This window comes from Thalia democratica, chromosome 7, assembly GCF_965202585.1.
Source record: "Thalia democratica chromosome 7, ktThaDemo2.hap1.1, whole genome shotgun sequence".
Classification (NCBI taxonomy): Eukaryota; Metazoa; Chordata; class Thaliacea; order Salpida; family Salpidae; genus Thalia; species Thalia democratica.
Window position 1 is genome coordinate 51,721,163 of NC_139171.1, and position 21,206 is coordinate 51,742,368.

Sequence of the window (21,206 nt, forward strand, 5' to 3'; positions counted from 1 at the left end):
TGTCATTAAAAGTTGAAAAAATAATGAGTAGTAGAAGACGTAGCAGTAGTAGAAGGTATTCTTCTAGTGATCGCAGTTCGTACAACTCTGATCACTCTGCTTATTCAGATGATTTTAGTAAAAGTTCTCATGAAAGTGACGGGTCTGATTATTCAAGAAATCGGTGAGATTCTTTGATAAGTGTTCATTTAAAATAATGCATGCTTAAAGTTGAAATGCTGTAGTAGGTGATATGTTTGTTTTTAATGAGTATAAATACTTAATCACTTAAAAAATACTACTGTGGACTTTGATTTCTTATAAACAACTTTTTTTTATTCAAACATTACTTAAAAATAAAGCAATACTAGAGTTATTTTTTATCTTATTAAATTAGTTTGAGGACATTCTACAAAAATTAACCCTTTATTCAAGAAAAAACAAAACAATTAAATAGTTTAGAAACTTAATACATGTCTTAAGTAGATGGCTTCTGTTTTTTAAATTGTTTTTATAAAAATTTTTTTATCAATTTTTGATGTATTTACTGAGCTATTTATTCTTCCATAATTAAAGCATAAAAAATTTTTGAACAAAATACTTTTTTGTAGTGAGTTTTTAATGCTAGTTGTTTTATAGTTAACATTGATAATTTCTTGTTGGTTTTTTTTATAAACTTAAATAAATTTTACATTTAACTCAGTTTGCTTCTACCATCCAACGCATTTATTAATTATAATTTTACTTAAGTATAGTAATAATTTTATTCAAATAATTTTATTCAGATCACACAAAAGGACACCTTCTCCAAGTCCAGAACCTAAAAAAGCAGAAAATTTCAAGAGAAACCGCCCATTGAACTCAAACAACTCGACGAGACCGCTGAAGAAAAGTGCACCTGCGTACACAAGGAAGATGTACGGAGGAACTTCATCTTACAACAACTCAAGAAACAACACCAGACCCAGAAATTTTTCCAACCCTCCACGAAAGCAGGTTTTTAAATGTGATAAAAAATAATTTCTTTTAAGTTGAAATCATTTTTAGCAACCACTTTCATCTTAACTTTCATCATTTTTATTTTATGTTTTGATTTATTTATTATTTGTTTCTTCTTTATAAAAAATACTGTGACTACCAACTATAATTGTAACACTTAGGATTTCCTAAACTTATTAATTACTAAACTATTATATTTGATAATCACCCACTTGATAGAAATTCTGAAAAGCAAGCGCCCTTCCTCTTAGATATTTCCCCATAAACCTATAAATTTTTTCACCTCCTTACTAGCCCTCTGGTAGCCAAAATAATCTCCAAAGTGGCGATAGTGCTTTGGGAAATCCTGGGCTAGATTTTCAACTTTGACTGAGGAACAAAATGCATATATATAAAATATATATTTTTGTGTAACTGATTTAGTAATAAATCTACACTTACCTTTTTTCTTTTTTTTTTCACTAAGATATATTTTAAAACATGATATTTGCTTTAGTATAAGTTTTTGCGTTGTAAAATGTTTATTTTTTGTTTTTTTTTATTAAAAATATTGTTATAAAGTAAGTTACTGCTGTCATCTTTTATTATTTTCAAATTTTAATACATTAATCAACTCAAAAATTATAACAAATCATAATATTTTTATTATTTGTAGCCATTTTAAACAACATATTTACCATATCTATATCGTACTTATCTAATAACTTTTCAACTTATTTAATACTTAAGTATGGTTTTAAATTTTTCTTTTCAGTACTTGATTACCATTGTATATTTGATTATTACTTTAAAAAAACTTTTTTTGTTTAATATTAAATGTTCCAGTTCTAATTTTAACAGTAGTAAATAACTAATTTGTTATATAATTTTATGTATTACTTCACTTTAAATAAAATTTTATAACGACGTTTTTAGTTTACTGTAAGCAAGAAAATATTTTATTATTCAAAATCTATAAAGTTTCCAAGTTAAAAGAAAAAAATATACGTAGTTATACTGTGTGGAAACATATTTAGTTTTAATTGATAAAGTAATACATTTTGATAGATGTTTTTTTACCATTATTTGATTATACAAGCAATGGGAAATATATATAACTGTTCTTCATTGTTTTATTTATATATCTTGATTCGAAATACGAATCATAAACATCATTCGAATTTTGTAAAAAGGATTTAGTCTAAAATATTCAATTAACAAAAATTTTTAAGCTTTCTTAATATTGAACATAGCCTACGGTGTTTAAAATTTCGTTAGTAACTGGTACAGTAGAAGCTAGTTTACTTGTCTTATTAATTTTATTTTACTATTTTGAATATTTTTTTAAGTCTAAATTTAGCACATTAAGGTACTTGAATATTGGGATGGTAAAATTATAATGTGAAAGTTCATTGTTGTATGCTTATTATTTTTGAAAACTATGTTAGGTTGCATAGAAATACAATAACTAAAATTTTCAATCAATTTTCAAGTAAAAAACACTCAAATCTGTATTCATTGTGATTTAAAAGAGTGAAAAATAATTTTAGAACGCAGTTCAACAGCGTTTGATGTCCGCCAAAAGGAACAAGGTCAACCAGCTCAACAACGAAATAAGCATCTTAAACAAAAAAGTTGAAGACCTTTCAAAAGAAAACAAGCTTCTCAAAACACTGCAGCACAGACAAGTTATTATGTTTTACAAATTAATTTTGAAACTTGTTAAAAATGATTGTTTTCGCTTTTTTTAAGTTTTAAGTACAAGTTTTTGTATAAATATACAAGCAAAGTAGTACTCTTTTTAATGGACTGATTTATTGTTGAAAAACTTAATGCATCTAAGAATTTTTTTTTCAAGCACATCTTTAAACTTAAGCAATTTAACGCAATGAGTCTATAATTGAACAACTTTAAGTTAATGTTTTGAATTTTAAGTTCCTTAAGTACATAGAAAAGATCTTGTATTTAAAAAAAATTTCAAGGAAATATTCAAACAAAAACACGTTCAAACATTGAAGATTTTTCTAAGCAAATCAGTAAAGGTTAATACTTTTTAACGCATTGAGTCATTCACAAGCATCAGCTCTATTTTTAATCTCCTTCTGTTTAAAGAAAAAAGACCCCGTGTTAAAAAAGCATATTCAAGAGAAATAAACGAAATAGGGTGTAGAATTAATTGACATGTAGTTCATCACAGTGTATTTTTATTTATAATCGTTTTTGTTTCAGATTATTCATTGTTAATAAATACCAATGACACCATTTTTTATTCAGAGCTTATTGTTCAACACTGTGTTTCGTGCGCTTTAGCAATGATCACAAACTAATGAGCTAATTAATGAATTAACAAGTTTTTATTGTTAATAAATAGTACAAATAAATTACGAGAAGTAATCGCAGGGCAAGGCGCTGAAGAAGATGGAAGACACGGAGAGCGAGCTCCCGCGCCTCATCAGATCCCACATGGAGGAGCAGCGAGTCATGAAGGCCAGAGTCAGGAAGTCTCAGGCCAGGGAGCGCGAAATTGGTTTGTGCACAAAAAATAAAATGCTGTTAAAATTTGAAAAAAAAATGGATCCACCGTCTAATCTAAAAAAAGATTTCATTATCAATATTATTGATTAAAATTGTTTTGTTATTGAACCAAGTAACTTTTTTTAAAGCTTTGCCTTTAAATATTGTTGTTTTCTCTTTTTTTTTATTGCTATTAAATAATAATGTATAAATATTTTTACTAGACAACATAAAATATATTTAATCAGATGAGCTTATAAACTTAGTTTAGTTTTTTTTTAATATGATAAGCTTATTGTTTATGACATCACACAGAGGCGCGCTTGAGGAAAGCTGACGACAACGCGGAAAAATTGGAGAGCCAGCTGAGCAAGTACAAGCGGCTGGCTAAGGATCAGAACTTGATGGAGCGGAACGAACTGTCACGTGAGCTCGAGGACACGCATCACCGCCTCGCCCAAGTCGAGAGGCGCAATCAGGTTTTTTAAATGAATGAATCAGTCTGTACAAGTATGCAGTTTTTTGAATAAAAGTTCTGATAAAACATTCCTACTGCAACTTTTTATTGACTGTAGATAACTAAGCGAAAAAAATTGCTGAAACTAACTTTTATTACTTTTAAAATTTACGCAGTTTTTTATTCAAGAGCTATAACGTGAAATATTTTAAATCTGCATGAAACGACTTATTGAAAAGTGCAACCAAGGTTTTGAAATAAAGGTATTCTATAGTTTAAGTTTTGTGAATTGAGCTCTGTCATATATCGCAAATATATTAAAATAAATATGTTTTGTTTTCAAAGTAGCTGTATATGTTCAATTTTTTTTAGCACAGATCCTACAGAATAGTAATTTAAGTTACCTACTAAAAACATGTTCGTTTCATGTAGCTTATACCTTAAAATACTTTAAAAAACGATAACATTAAATATTCAATTGTTCATTTAACATTTTGGTTTGAGATATTTCACATGTTTGTTCTGTGAAGCTGTATGCACAACTTTTTACCAGGAGGTATAATGAAATCAAGTTTTTGTGCATGGTTTGTTAACTAAATTTATAAAAATTTTTCACAGGACTTAGTAAGGAACTTGGAGCTGAACTCTCAAAGTTTCATGCGTCAACTGAGAGACGAGCACAAGAAACTGGTGCAAACAAAATTGGAACTGGAAAGCAAAACGGAGCAGTGCAACGCTCTCACTAACAAACTTAAAGTAATTTTTGTGCTTTTTAATTTCTTTTTTTAAATAAAACGAAACGATTTTGTTAGGCGAACGTTTTAATAGCCTATAAAATTGGTCAGTTCGTCAGTCACAATTGTTAAGCAATGTTATTAATTTTCTGCGCAGAACCACTCTATTATCATATTCGCTTAACAAAAACAAGTATATATGAACATATTTTGGATGATTTCGATATTTTCTTTAAAATATACTGCCAAGTTTTCAGTGACAAAAAGTCAAATGTAGTTGAGATTCTAAGTCGACCAAATTTTATATTATTTCAACGTAGGAAAGGGAGCGCCAGCTGGAAGTTTCAAACATTTACTCATTGAGGAGCCAGCAGCGGTCCAACACCAGCTTTAACAGCTCCATAGCAACCAACCAGTCCCTCTTAATAAAATCTCCGCGCCCCCAGAAATCCTCATCGCCCCGAAAGCCGCCCGTCAAAAAATCCCCAAGAAAAAATACCGAATCGCGAAGGTCTTTGGAGAAAAGATCTCCGGAAATGCTGTTCGAGCCCGAAAAAAGTCCCGCGTCACCCGCTCCGGTGCTGGCCCCCTTGACGCCCACTCCCCGGTCCCCTGTTGCTAAGGTGGACGTCAGCACTGACCTGCGGAAATCTAACGATGATCTTTTGCTGGCAGACTTGAAAGGTCGGTTTTTATTTAGCTTTTTTTTTAATGAATTGCTAATTTCATGATTATTTATTATTAAGTTATGCTCAATGAAAAAATTTAAGATTTTGTGCTAGTTTCTCAAATCATTTAGAACAAAACTTTGTTTTATGTTTTCTGATTCCATAGCAAAAAATTTTATGGTCGAAGTCATTTGAAGTCTAGCTTTAATTTTACTGTTTTTAGTATCTTTTGTTTGTATTTAAAACTTTGTTTTTTTATACAAAATTTTTGTATATTATTTTGCACTAGTTGCTTTTATTCAACTTTTCTTCATTTTTTGATAAATTTATACAAACAGTGGACGAAAGCAACACAGTCAATACTTCAAATGATAAAATGCCTCCGACATTTTTCACTGAAAACTCCGCACTGTCTAACTTGAGCAACCCTCCAAAATTGTTCGATGCCAATGATGTAGTCACCAATCAGGTTTGTAAATATAATTTTATTAACATGATGAAATGAAAAATCTAGTTAACCATACACTTAACTCTGTGATAACATGAGCAATTGTAATACAGCTTTATTAAAATTATTATTTTGACAACTATTTTTGCTTGGTGTTGGTACTGGTTTTTCAAATATAAATAAAATAAAATTTTACATTATATTTAGGTCAGAAGCAGCACAGAATCTGCATCATTGAAAAGTGACGTGCCTGCTCTGAATTTCAATCTATCAAGTTTGTTTATTATGTTTATCGCTATTTTTTTATTTCTCATAAAATAGAATGCTCATGAGGTTGATTTATAATAAATGTTTTACGATGTTTTAAAATCATAAAATAAATAGTTACCTTGTGTTAATGACTTGAATACGTCTTAACCAGAAGACTTTGTAAACATGGAATATCTTTAAATTTGTTTTTTTTTTAATTTCTACGTATTTGCATAGCTATAAATCAAAGTTGCTTTTTGAAAAGTTGTAACAACTAGCAAATAATCACACCCAGTTTTATATCAAAACTTCTGGTTGCTATAAAAATTTTTTGTTTACTTTTTAACTTCTTTGAATTTTTTCACCATTTATATAACATTTTTTTGTATCATTTTTACTAATAAATCCAAGCTGTACGTGATTAGCTAAAAGTTTTTGCTTGCAGAATTAAAATTCTAAACCTTTTCATATACTTTAACTTATTTTCTTGGATTTAAAAGGTAAACTTTTAAAAGTTAATTAATTAAAGTTATTTTCAACTCAGACGATTCAATAAAACAAGAAAACTCTGAGTACCAGCTTTCCGAATCAGCTAGAAATAAGGTAAGTAATGTGTAGTTTTAAATGTTTATTTACTAATCACTTTTTGTCTTACTATCTTTAACATTAATTTAATATAAGTTAACTTAAAGCTAGTTATGGTACTTTAACAGTGTTAAACTAAGTTCTAGAAAAACTAAAATGTATTCTAGAATAAAAAAAAAAAACTGTATGAGTCGTTCAAATCTGATCTATATCTAAAAGATAATTGTGGAAGATAGTATGATGTTTTTAGATAGTTTTATAGGAAGTTTCAGTAATTGTTAAAATATTTGTATAAAAATACTATGTGAAATTATTTATTTTAAAACTTAGATACTATAAGCATGCGTTGTTAAGGGACTTAGTAAAAATCAAATGTAAAAGTCTCAGATGTAAATAGTGGGAACTTATTCGTTCTAAAGAAGATTAAGCAGCTAATATTTTGACTGTTTGGATATATTGTAATTTTATTTCAAAGCTTCAGTTACCATGAATGTTTGTTTTGTTGGTTTTCACACTTCTGCAGCACATGATTGTGTATTAATATTTTATTAAAACTTTTTAGTTGATAAAAATTTGTCATAATTATATAAAAAAAATATACAAATTATATAAAATTAGAAGAATATCAGTCTAAACTTAAATTATGCTGTTTTCATGAGCTAAATTAAAAAAAATGTTTTTAGCCATATGAGGGTCCAACATTTCTTTTTACAAAAATTAACGTTGGTTCTCAAGGGCATAGGGGGTGGAGTAAATCGCTTTTTCACAATTTTATTTTATTTTGTTAAGTTTTAACTAAGATACAAGTAGATTTTTACAGATTTTGAAAATTCAAAATAATTTTTGCGATATAGCCGGTCAAAGTCAACATTTAGAAAATTCCGTATAATTTTTTTTTGATTGAAAAATAAGAATTTTATGACAAAAAACAAATAAAAACAGCCTATCCGATTAAATTCACCAGATTTGGTCAGTAATTTCTCAAAATTTTGTTATAAATAAGATTACCTTTTATACCACAAGATAGACTAGGCATCTCTTTGCCTTCGATGCATGGCTGTTCAATTTTTTAAAGAGCTACAACTTAAAAATTCTATGTATATTTAAAAAAATAAAGAGTATGTAATATATTAAATACAGGTCTTATTAATATTTACAAGCCATTTTTCTTATTTAAAAACTTTTTTATACTTTTTGAAATATGGCTCATATAAGTTTCAAAATATAGTAGTTTTTAGTAAACTTTAAATATCTTTAAAAATGTTAAAAATTTTGCAAAACATTAAAAATGTCTTGTACATATTGATAAGACCTACAAACATTTTTTTATTCAAATGTTTATTACGTTTTGAGATATGGTCTGTTAACAATTTTTTAAGAATTTAGATAGATACATATTGAATTGTGGGAATTTGAATTGTCATGTAACCCTTTGCCTTAAAACTTTCAAACAAGGGCCAACTTTAACTTGATGAACCCACTATGGCTTTAATCTATTTTGTTAAAAGAACTGTTAACTATGATAATTCAATTTCATAATTTAAAGTTGATTGAATAACATATCAGAAACAACCAGTTATCTTTAGCACTATACTATACATTATAAAATGTTTGTTTTTTTTGTTTGATTACAAAAGAGGTTTTAATTTGTTTTTTAGGGAGTACTTGATCTTAACAAACAAGAGTTAGTTTTTACTCATTTTTCCTAAACAAATAAACTAAATTAAAGTATGTTTTTTTGTTTTCTTTAACAAGACTTGGTTATAAAATTTTACGTCATTCTTAAAAAATTACAGTTGCTTTTAACTTAATTTGAAATGTAAATACTAATTTTAGTCAGACAAGAAAGCCTTAAAATTAGTTTTTTTATGCAACTAGTACCTTATAACTGGACTTAAACATTATAAGTCTAAAAAAGTTAATTTTTCCAAATACAGCAGAAACAAACTATTTTTTAGATATTTTTTTTTAATTATAAATTTTAAAAAATCTCATTGCATAAATAAATAAAAACAAGATTGTTAACATTCAAGAAGTTTATTTTATGAAAATTACAGTAAAATAAAAACACTAAAACAATAAAGTTGATGAGATTGTTTCTTGAATTTCTATTTTTTCTGTTCTTTACTATTTCATTGTGTTTAAGTTCAAGTTTAACTACATCTGTTATTAATTTTTATAAATTTAACATCATCAAAAAAAAGTAGTTTATTGAAAATAAGTTTTAACTTTAAACTTATTTATAATGTTTTTTGAATAAGTTTGACAATCTAAAACTATTCATTAACTAAAGTGTATAATCTATAATAACTTTTGAAAATTAAAAGTATTTTAATTCCTTTGTTTACTAGACATTTAAAACTGAATAAGTACTTGCTGAGGAAGAAGTTGAAAGTACTTCAAGCAATGTAATGAGTGAAAAATAAAAGCTTTGTCGATTTTTTGAAGTATAATAGTTTTTATATATAGAAATTAGCATAAAAAAAAACAAAGAATAATTGACATACCAATAGGACGATTTGAGAAACTTGAATGTTATAATATTGTTACTGAAAACTTAATTGTGGAAGTGGTAATCAATTAAACCATTTTAATATTTATTACTATTAAATTTATTGAAACCTGCGTTTGTTTTTTTGATGACTTCATCATGGTTAAAAATTGTTTATTAAAATAGCTTAAAGTTTAAAAAAAAATTTTGAAGAAAATTCTTTAAAAAGATTTTGAAAATATCTTTAAAACCTTTTTAAACCCCTAACCTGCATTTACTTATGAATATGTATAAAAACTTGAATCGTTTATATTTAACGAAACTAAACTAACTTTTTTATACTTAGTAACCACCAGTATTTAACCTAAATTTAAGTTTGTCCAGTACTAAGTGAATGTTATAAAAAAAGTCAAATAATAAGAATAATACTTAAAAAAGTTTAAATAATAAGAGAGCATACAAAATTTATATGTTAGTATATTATATAAAAGTAAAGCAACTAAATTATGCATTCAGATTAAATTTAATTATTTAGTGCTTATATTCTAAACTTTAGGCAAAAAGAGGCAGTAGATAATTTTGTTGAAACAGATAACTAGTTTAATAATTAATAATAAAATAATTAAACGTTTATTAAATTTGCACCGTGAGAAAATTAAGTAAAAAGTTTATACATTATTAAACTTTTACTTTAAATTATAATTATTTAAATCACCAACTTATTTAAATTTATAACTTTATACCAAAACTACTACAATGTAAAACTCATCTTTATGTGAGACAATTAATTATGTTAATTTTACAATAATTTGAAGTTTAATAAAAAAAGCTACGATTTAAATAAACAGTTAGATAAAGTTAGATTAGTTAAAGTACAAGTTTAGATTAAGTATTACTTAATGTTTATATTACTAAGCAAAATATATTAGTAAGGAATATTAGTTAATGACATATAAAAAACTATTTATGAATAATAGAAAAATTTATAATTTATCATTAAAAAAAAGTTTAAGAAAAGTTTTAGTCAATACTTTATAATTGCAATGATAATTACAATAATACAAAAATAATTTACAGTTTAAATAATTAGACTTGCACTAGTTTGAATTAATGTACAATAATAGTTAGAGTCTTTATTTATATTTTACAAAAAATTAAACATCTAACAACTTTTTATATTAAGATATTAAGTTTAATCTAATTTACAAAAACTAATGATTTTAATAACTTATAAAAAAAAATTATTGTCCTACATAAAGTATATGTAAAACAATTTTAACTATTTCCTTTTACACAATTATTATTAATTAAATATAAAATATATTACTTATTATATTATCACCTTAAACTTGAAACTCTACAACTAAAGTCAATTTAATTTTAGAGTAAAACTATTATTACTATTTTTCAAGTAAATTAAAACACATTTTGTTTATAGAAACAATTATGTAACAATAAAACTGACTTGGAACATTCGAACTCGATTTCGAGCTTTGAGGTTTTGTATTTGAACAACTCTGATCTTTTCTCGAGTTTGTCCTCTTTGAAGCTTTTGCTTTTTTTGAAACAACAGCTGAACAGTTCAAATTAGTTTCAGCACTAACTTCGGTCTTTTGTTTGTTTTCTGTTTTTGTCGCCAACCTTTTTGACCTTCTAACTGGAAGTTTTGACGCACAACTGACGCTAATATCCTCTTTCTTGCTAGACTTGATCTTTCTCATAAGAACGCGACGCTTTTTGCAATGAATTCTGTCACTTTCTGTTCTACCAACTTGCAAGTTATTACCGTCAAGTTTTCTTTTCCTAGCCAACTTTACTTTGCTCTTTTGTGCTGAAGGAGTGAAAATATCATCTGAAATGATGATATTTTTACCAGAACTTTCAGTATTCTTCACTAACGGAGCACAGACTTTCCACACTGTACTATCCAACTTGCTTAACCTCAAAATAATCTTCCCAGAAGCTAAGCTAGCAGAATTTCCTTGGCATTCCACAATTGTTTTAGTCTCTTCAAAGGCAAACGCTTCTTTTGCGATTCTCGCTAGTACTTGGTTGGCCTTCCTTGTTGAATTAAAATAATCAAACATTCTTTTTTCTTTGCAAACAAAAAGTACGTGCATACAAGATGTTTACTGTTTGATTATGTTTGGCATTTCAAATTGATATTTTTAATGCAGTCTTTCACCTGACGTCATAAAGAAACTTGAAAGATAGTTTTTAAATTAAATTGCCTAGTTGCCTGGTTACATTTAAGTATTTTTCTTTGACCATCAAAAAAACATGTTTTTGCTACCAGCTCAAATATTTAACTTAAACACTTTCCAATTTTTTAAACAGTTATGAACACTTTTACACCATTTATGTTATATACAGTAACCTCTCGCTTATTTACGCACATTGTGTCCACAGAAAAAGTGCGTAAAGATATGAGAGATCGTAAAGAAACGAGAGGTACCAAATATACTCACTATAATGGCTGTTTTTAATATTGCTTCTAGTTAAAAGCAAACTGGGCACTTTCCCACTTTTAACTATTTGTTTACTTAATTATATGAATATGTTTATTTATAAATATGAAAACAACAAGTAAAACTGTACATATATTAAAAAAAAGGATTTGAATTTCTATAAAATAATAATACGAGTAGAAATAGTTTTACTATTTTAATAATAAGTAGAAATTATCTTAATTTATATGTGACATTTATATTCTTTCTACTTAGCAAATTCAATTTATAATTAAGCATTTCTTTACAATTATAAAATGGTGTTTATTAATATATAGGACAAGACTGCTGTATTATTTCTTTGTGTTTTAAACTCTGATTATTTTATTATACTTTTATTATTAAAAACAGTCATGTTTATTTCAGAATTTTGATTTAATCTCTTATTGTTAACAAAATTTCTGATATACTGAGGTTTAACTAAATGTTTATCAACTAGTCAAGGAACATAAATTTACAAAGTCTAAAGATATAGAGAGGTGTGTTAGCATTCAAAAACATATTTTAATTCAGAAATATACATTAAACCTAATTTGTGCAATATTAAAAAAAATGAAAGTTTTTATTTTCTGAATTTTATAGAATTCTGAAATGCGTAACTAAACGAGAGTGCGTAACGTCACGAGTGCGTAAAGATCCGAAAGGTTACTGTAATATAAGAAAACATCGGCGTGAGCTTAAAACTGGACTTACGTTTGCCGTGAGACAAGCTCGAGTTAACATAAAGGTTTGATCATACCACTTCAATCTCCAAACCACAAGCTTTCGGTTTATAGAGACCCGGGTTTCGTTCTTATTGAAACTCTTCTGTCAGTCAAAGCCGAAAAGCTTTTGTTTTGATGATTGAAGTGGTATGATCAAACCTTTTTATTAACTTTAAGTACAAAAGCTTCGATTTTTATAAATGTTTTACTTTTGTTTCAAATTTAGTTGGAGTGTTTTTTAAATAAGTGGAAAATTTTAGGTTTTATATTTGTATTTACCCTGTTCATACGTTGCTAAATTGTGCATTTTATTTATATTTTATACCCTTACAAACTGTTATCGGGCCATTTAAAAACTGCACAGTATGTAATCAAAGTAAAAAACCAGTTCACAATAGATGATAGCTAACATGTCAATTTTATTAATAACACTTTTTTGATTGTAGTTATTGATAAAAAAATGTAGATAAAAAAATTAAGTGTTGAAACTAAGATTGATTGAATTGAGTACCTGTTTAAAACATTGTTTAGATTTTGGCGAGATTAGCTGTGCACAGTAAAATATAATCCATGCCCAGTTTGAGAAACATTTTTGACCGTTTGTTTGACATTTTAAAACATACAATTGAAATATTCACAGTAAAATTAAAACAAATTCAGTCACTTAAGTTTGTTTTTATAGTTTATTTCTATACATAATAATTATATTTGTGTTTATGTCAAATTGAATTAAAATTACACTGTTTTGGAATATTTATAAAAATCAATAAATTTTTCATTATTTATAGTCAATCTTTTGAAGTTTTATTTATCAGTTTATAGTTTATTTTTCTTTAGAGTTGTACTAAGAAAAGTTTAAAATAGTGTAATTTAAATAACTTCTTGTATTAAAAAGAATGTACTACTTTTTTATTACAAAAATTTATTTCTTGTTAAAGTCTGAATTTGTTTGACCATAGCAAATTAAAGGTTTAAAAATACAAAAAGTTATTTAAACTAAATGTTTATTAAACTATTCAGAATTTTATATTAACAAAACAAGATCTAATATCAGTTATGAAAACAAATACATTATATATAAAAACATTTAGATTTCGTTTAAATTACTAGATTTCATTGGAAGTTTTTTTTTCATAAGTTACTTGTCTACAACTGTATATACGATATTTAGTTTTCTCTTATCAATTTTGATTAATATTTTTCTTTTAAATTAATAAGAATGAATTTTTAGTTTTAAACAAAATACAAGAAAGTTATTTTTACAATGTTATTTTTTGATTATTTTTCTATTTTACTAAAACTTTGTTTACGTTGCTGTTTGAAATTGACAAAATAATTAAAAAGTAATTAAAGTTGTTATAAGTAAATATAACTATAAAATATGTTACTCTTACAATAAAATTTTTGCTTTTAAAATTACTAAAACGAGTAACTTTATCTCATTAAAAAATGTTTAATTATAGTGCTTATTCACTTACCCGGACATGTTGGGCAAGATTTTTTCGTAAACATGTCCAGATAAGCATTTTTCTCGATAAGTACCAACATTTCCTTTTTCATAGAATAACATAACTGCTGTAAATTATGCAATGCATAATAAAAACGTAATAGTAAAGTCAAATAGTAATTATGAGTAAAAGATGATAAAATGATAAATAATAAGAGCTAAATTTTAGGTTAGTCTATTCAATTATTTTACTAAGGTAGAAAAACATCAGACTTACTTAAACCTCTCCAATGATGTACGTTTTTTGAAGGTCAAGCAAGTAAAATTCATCATTTTTGTTTCCACTTGCCTAACTTTTAGTTGAAAAAAAAGATTAACTTTGTTTAAGAGACAAAATAAATTAAATTATTTTTTAAAAACAAAAAACAATCAAAATAAAAAGTATGTAACCTCATCTCTAGCTTTGAACAAAGTTTGAATGTAAGCTTTAGTAGTATCATTACGTCATAACAATAAACTAAGTTGCAGAATTTAAAAGCACAAAAGCACCGTATTAGGTTCTACTTCAGAACATTAACAAAAAAAACTTTTTGGTTCTTATTAATGATTTTAAACACAAATATAATCTTAGGGTTTATGTTAAAATAATAGTAGAATAAAAAAAGAGTCAAAAACTATCTTATTTAATTCTTAAGTGCGCCAAAATCATTTTCCAGTCTGAAACTAAAATAAATGTATTGTATTAAAAATTAACATCCTGATTAATGTTGAACAAAACAATAACATTTTTTTTCAATTAACCGTTATGTTAAATTTAGTTGAGATAAAAATTTATAATATATTACAGTAATATTTTATCTTAAAAAGTTTGTATAAAATTAGTCTGCTCATGATACTTCATTTATTAAGGAACTAAATTTATACATAATTTAAAAGTTCAATTTACTTGATACTTAAACAAAATTTGTAAAATTTGTACAGTATTTAATTTACTGTTTATAAATCTACATTCATAATAAATATATAAATTGTCATTTTTTCTTTCACTTGAAGTATTATACAACTAAACTGTTTGATTTTGATATTAAGTCAAATTTATTTAAACATTTTTTTTTTGAGTGTTTAAACATTTTCCGTGAGATTTAGTATTCAACGTTTGTTTTATAAAATACCATAGTTAGAATTTCGTGCTCTTAAGGTTTTTTGTATATATTTTTATACTTTAAATATAAAATTTAGATTAATTATGTATAAAATTATGTTTTATTTGGGAAGGTGTCAAGTATGCACGAAGGAACACTTTTGCACGAAGACACTTTTGCACGGGTTGAAAACTTTTATTGTTAAATTAAATTTTTATTTTTTTTACTATCACTGTTACCCCTTACTATCGGTCGGTAACTTTTTTTTGCTATTTACATTTATAAATTTTTCTTTTTGTTTTTACAATTTTTTTCTTGTTTTCTTTTTAAAATTACTTTATTTTGTAAATATTTTTTACTCTTGTTCAAAAGTGAACCTTCGTGCATATTTGACCAGTTCCATTTCATTTATATCAGTTATATGATATTTTTTTTATGTACCACTTGAGCATTAATAACTAACTATCCTTTAAACTGCTTTGACAAAAAATATCAAGAAAACCTCAACACTTTCAGCATTTGAAATGTTACTTAGTTTAAAGTATATACATATTATGTTTTTTACACAGAAAGAAGCGGAAGACAGGAAAAAGGCGCTTCTTCTGGCCAAGATGCGCAAAATTGACGAGAATGAAAACCAGCTGACGCCGCGCAGTGACGTCATGAAAGCGACCGCATCATCTCAGTTCAAAGTGACGTCACAAAACTCGACCCAGCTGCGGTCCAGCTCCAGGTCCCCGCACAATGACGTTGTTGGTGATGTTTGTGTTATGAGTAAAATATTATAATTTGTATTTTATTTTTAAATGAAAGATTTGTTGCTTGCGTTGTTTTCTTCATTTTTTCTTGTGTGATCAGAATACTTTGTTTTGCTTAATTAGAGCTCGCTGTTGTTAGCAGAAGTTTTTTTTTATAGTTCATGTGTGTTTTTAAGCTGAACTTTTTTTTAAACTAGTACAGTTTTTTTATAGAAATTTTTTTAAATAAAAAGTCATGAGTTAGAGTTCGAAGTCAGACCAATTTTCTTTTAAAATTTTATTTAAAAAAAGTGTTTGTTATTTGGACAATAAGTATATATATGTTGCCAAAACGTGAAGTAATACAAAAGTTTTTTTCTATTCCTTAGCGTTTTTCATTGTCCTTCTTAAATAATTAAAGGCTCTCACATCGCCAACCCAAAACACTCACAATCGCTGTATTCAGGTCAGCAGAATGAAGATCGACACTTTCGACGACGACCTCGCCTTCATGTTCGGCTTCTCCTTGGCTTTGAGGCGAAATTCCCAGTCTTCGCCCAAAACTGAAGCGAGAAAAAACCGCGAGCTCATATCTCACAGCAGAAAGAAGAGTTCGAAGCAAGAGCTTTCGAGCAAAACTGTTAAGGCAGAAATGAACAGAAAAGTTAGGCGTTTTGATTGCGTTTTGAAAACCATAGCCATGTATTATTCATTTAATTTAAGTGCTATGGGAGTTTTTATTTGATTAGTGCAGAATTAGATTTTAAAATTTTTTTAATTTAGTTTTTTTGGCAGGCTGATTAAAGTAGAGTTTTGTTTTAATTACAATACTTTTTAAAATAATATTTTCTTGTTTGTATAAAAACATAAATAAACTTTATTTCAATAGATTAAAAAACGAAAAACATATAATAGGTTGTTGTTTAGTTGTAACAACATAATATAGTTTTTGTTATTTTTACTAATTAGAAGCACTTAAGTTATACAGTTTGTTTTGTTAGTTGTACTTAAAATAAAAATTTCCATCAACACTTCTAAAAAGATAGCTTTGTTTTTGCTTTATTTTTAAAAGACTTTTAGAATACATTTAGATTTTTTAAAGAAAGTAAGATGCAGTTTTTGACAATCTAGTTTAAAAAATTGTCAGGTAAAAAGATAGTTGCCATAACAAGCTATAGTATATCTTTTTTAGTTTTAGTTTAAATAGAAATTTTTATCAACATTTTTATAAAGTTAGCTTTGTTATTGGTATATGTCAAGTTTAAAAAAACTTGTAGATTACAAAAAAGTTATTGAAAAGAACAAAGTACAGTGTTTTGACATTCTAGTTTAAAAAGTAAACAAAGATAGTTGCCATAACAAGCCATAGTTTATCTTCTTTCTGAAGTGCTGAATAAACAACATTTACGATTTTCAACGAGATAAAAGTATTCTAAACTTGATAATGTTTAGTGAACTGTTGACTTACCTCCTTTGACTTTTTTTTAGTTATAATAATTTATTACACCAAATAATGTATTTCGTGCCAGGTGGAAAACCTGCACAAGGGAATTCCCAATTTTCCCTCAAAAAAATCCCCTGTTGTGGATGACGCGATGGTGTTCGGAAGTTATTCCCCATCGGTGAAACAACCAAGCAGAAGAAACAGAATCAACAGTTAGTTTGTTTGTAGAAATGTTTATTTATTAAGATCGTAATTGTTTTGTGGGACCGAATCTCAAGCTGTTTTATTGGTACAAAATGGCTTGTTTTAAACAAGTTATTATAAAGTTTTTAGTATTAGCTTTGTTTAAAACTTTAGTTTTTGGCTATTAGATTAATACTTATTTAAAAAGATATTTTTAGTAGTATAACATTGTTTTAAACCTAAATAAGCTAATATTTTAAAGAATGTAAAAATCTAGTTTAAATTTTTAAACTTGTTAATAACGTTTGTTTTCTAATTTTGATTAAGAAAATACTTGTGAAATTGTATTACATTTTACCTTAAATGCAGTTTTATTATGTTCTTCAATGTTCAACAGTAGTTTAAAATATAAGACAAATAATAATGTCTAAGTTAAAGTAAGTCTCTTGCATATCAAGTAGTTAAACATTGCTTTTAGTATTTTTTTTAAGTGTATAAGTATAAATTTCTAAAGCTTTTAATTTATAAAATAATACAACAACTTTTCTGTGTGATGTATTATATTGACAATATTTTTCTATTGAATTATTTTACGGGCCTTTCAGTAATAAATAGGCCAAATGAACGCTTTTAATCCTACTTGAGGAAATTAAATCCCATTTACATAAAAAGCAAATGGGTTTTGTGACGTAACAATGTTATAGGCAACCAGTCGCACAATGAAAAAGATGATAATCCCCTGTTCGATTTGAATGACAATCGTCAAAATAAAAAGAACAGCGAAAAACTTTTGCATCAGCTATTTGGCGATGGAAACAACAATGTTTGTATTTTACATATTTTATTATTATATTTCATAAATTATACATAAAAATGATCGATTTTTTTTAGTTTGTTAGCTTAATACTATACTCAAGTCATTAACGAGTTAAGTTTTTAACCAAATTACTTGCTATTATTCTAAATCATTTTTTATTAATTTCAGCATTCTAATAAATCGTCACCGAAACCAGTTGTTGTTCACGACAATTATCCTTGGGAGCAAAACGTGAAAGTAACCAACAAAAACATAGGACTGGCAGGTTGGTTGGCTTATTAATTAGTTGGCAGATGTAATTGTGTGATAGCTGGATGAATGTAGATTGACGTTGTAGCTTTGTAGTGTTTGTAATCTGTGAATACAAAACTTTTTTGCTAGTTTTTTTTTATACACAGGGTTGCCGAAAAATCTGGAAAAACCTGAAATTTTAAATTTAGGTAAAAAAACTAAAAAAATTTAGGTAGGAATTTTGAACAAAAATCACTAAATAAAACCTGGATTTTTTTTACAATTTTAAAATGTTAAGTAGCAAACTTTCGATTTGACACAAAAAATATATCATATAGATAAAAAAAATTTGTCATCATCAAAAGTTTTTTTTGTTAGAAAACACATTTAAAGTAACTTTTCAGTATATTTTCAATATTTTTATACTATCTAACACAGTTTCTTACCTTAAACTCAACTTTAAACTAAAAATAGACCCAAAAATGTGTACTTTTAAAAACCTAGTAAAGATTTTGAAAAGCTGGATAAAATTTGCCAAAAACATTTGGCAACCCTGTATATACTTCATAAAGCAAAAATTTAAATAAATAAAAAATCAAAACAACCGTTTTCAAATCGGCTCTGCTTGTTTGGATCTCTAAAATTTAATTTTTTTTTATATAATAAAAAAAGTTTCTTAATTTTTTTAGTATAAAATGAAATCATAATTCGTTTGTTTTTTAAAAAGAGTACCACAAAACATAGTTAAAGGTTTAATTTACAATCTAAAGAAGTGTCTTAAAATTTTGCGCAATTTTAATTACATCTAGCTGTAATAATGCTCTTCATCATAAAAGTTTTAAAGATAAATACATTTTTAAAAGCTTTTTATTGTTCACTCTTGAGGTGAAAACTAGCAAACGTTAATAAAAGCCTAAAAAAATAATAATCAAAATCTATGAAATAATATTTTTTGGTTTTACGGACCCGTTTCTTATTTAGTACTTGTGTATAGACAGTTTTGCTAATATATTTTTAAAGAGCTAAACGAAATTTAGTTTTTTGAGTTGCTATTTGTAAACTTTTTTTTAAAACTTTGCTTAAGATAAATTGTTCTAATTGTATATATTTCAAATGTATTTAAAAGTGTTTAAAATCTCCACACCTTGGTGTGTTAAGCTTTAATGAACTTTAATTACTTTTTTTTTTAATTTATGAAAACTTTTATTAACATAAAATTAAAAACTTGAAGCAATGTAAATAATTTTGAATCTGTAAATTAATTAGAATAAAATGTTTTTTTGCTGAAAAACAAAATAAAATTGATGACTAGACTTTTAAATTTGCAATTAAGACTTAAATACTATTAACCGTAGGTTCTACTTTTTACATCAAATTTAACTGTAACATATCAAAATTGAAAAACATTGAAAAATATAACTATATTTAAAAGTTAAGAATAATAAAACCCTTTAACAAAACAATTTAAATAACGTCTTTTTTTTTCCACTTTAACAAATAGTTGTATTTATTCAGTCTATCACATTTCAGTCTTTTGATTTTTGCAGATTTAGTTCCAGCAGTATTAATTAAGCTTAAAACTTGTTCAGTACTAAACTAATGACTAGAAGCTTGTGTAACCAGTTAGTTTTAATATTAGGGGGAGACACGACCCTCAAGTCACCAGCAGAATGATATTTAGCATGAAAGCAATTTGCATGTGTGGTGCGTTTGTTCACTAATAAATATTGTTTTATTTTAACGTTGTTACTACACAAATTTACTATTTAAGTTATAAACTTTTTAGTATCTTGCACTAAAGCTAGCTAAATTTAAATTTCCGCCAGCATGCCTGTAATACTTTGACACTTAATTTAGCGCTCACTACACATTTAGTATTTTTTTTAAGTTTGAAAGTATTTTAAAAGGTAAAAATAATGTTTTAATGAAGAACTAAATATTAGTTAAAAAATAGGTTTTTTACGACTGTATCCTTTAACTTTTTATTATCTACGTTCACAAAACAATAATACTAAGTTTTAAAATCATAAAAACTAAACACATTTTTTTGTTTAATTTCTAAAATACAACTTAATAAAATAAATCCATTGAATTGAGGGTTTTTTAACGTTCAGGCGACATGAAGCGGGAAAAGTCGATGATTTCTCCTCAGAGGAACAAAATGATAATTTCCCCGCTCGCCAAAACGCGCCCACTGGTGGACGACAACGACATCGAAGAGCTTGCTTTGTGATTTAGGGAATTTCCCTTTGTTGATAAAATGTATATGCAGTTTGCTGAACTTTCCTCTTTGGTCACTGTGGATTTTTACTTGGAGTAGGAATTTGCACTGTAAGATTTTCAACTGGTTTTTTTCAAAGACTGTCTATATGCGATTCTATTTGCGTTCTACCTAAAATTCTACGTGCGATTAATACTTTAACTTTAATTTCATAAACATTATTTTGTTGATTTTCCGAGCCTGTTTTTTTCGATGTTTTTAAAAAGTAAAACTGTGATAATTTTTTCTATGCATGCATTTGAGCGTACTTCAACTAAGTACAACAGTTATTTTATCGAAAAAAAAGTAGTTTAAAAAGTATCAAAATTACTTAGAATTTAACAAAATGTATAAAAGTTAGTTTTCTAACGTATCATTTATTAGTACTTGTATGTGATTAGAAAAATATACTTTAGAAGTTAGAAGTATTACTTGAAAATGAGTTTCTTGACATATTTTCAGTTGCTTTTTTATCATATAAGTTTTAGTAGTATTGCTATCTAATAATTTTTAACTAAAAGATCAATTTTTATTTCTCTAGTTCTTAAATTTGTACTAGAAAAACAAAAATTCAAGTTTTGTGATCTTTAAAACATCTTAAATTCAAAAAATTAACAAAAAAGTTAATCTT

At 26.3% G+C, this 21,206-nt stretch overlaps 1 protein-coding gene across 1 annotated transcript; it reads left to right on the forward strand.

The window, feature by feature from the left end:
- LOC145840698 (uncharacterized) lies at positions 1-20,825 on the forward strand. Its single transcript, XM_082948024.1, has 15 exons — positions 1-163; positions 765-975; positions 2,508-2,645; positions 3,358-3,484; positions 3,787-3,950; positions 4,547-4,684; positions 4,983-5,346; positions 5,669-5,799; positions 5,986-6,052; positions 6,572-6,630; positions 15,473-15,655; positions 17,170-17,296; positions 17,972-18,090; positions 18,253-18,349; positions 20,430-20,825. Exons 1-15 carry the CDS (start codon positions 24-26, stop codon positions 20,546-20,548), a joined length of 2,184 nt encoding a protein of 727 aa, XP_082804150.1. The 5' UTR covers positions 1-23; the 3' UTR covers positions 20,549-20,825.
- The last annotated feature ends 381 nt before the right edge of the window (positions 20,826-21,206 follow it).

What these genes read in the sequence shown, in the direction of transcription:
- LOC145840698 (XM_082948024.1), top strand. Translation starts at nt 24, where the DNA reads ATGAGTAGTAGAAGACGTAGCAGTAGTAGAAGGTATTCTTCTAGTGAT. An exon ending in CTCTCACTAACAAACTTAAA is followed by an intron (nt 4,685 to 4,982) that starts GTAATTTTTGTG and finishes ATTTCAACGTAG; the next exon opens with GAAAGGGAGCGCCAGCTGGA. An exon ending in ATGATGTAGTCACCAATCAG is followed by an intron (nt 5,800 to 5,985) that starts GTTTGTAAATAT and finishes CATTATATTTAG; the next exon opens with GTCAGAAGCAGCACAGAATC.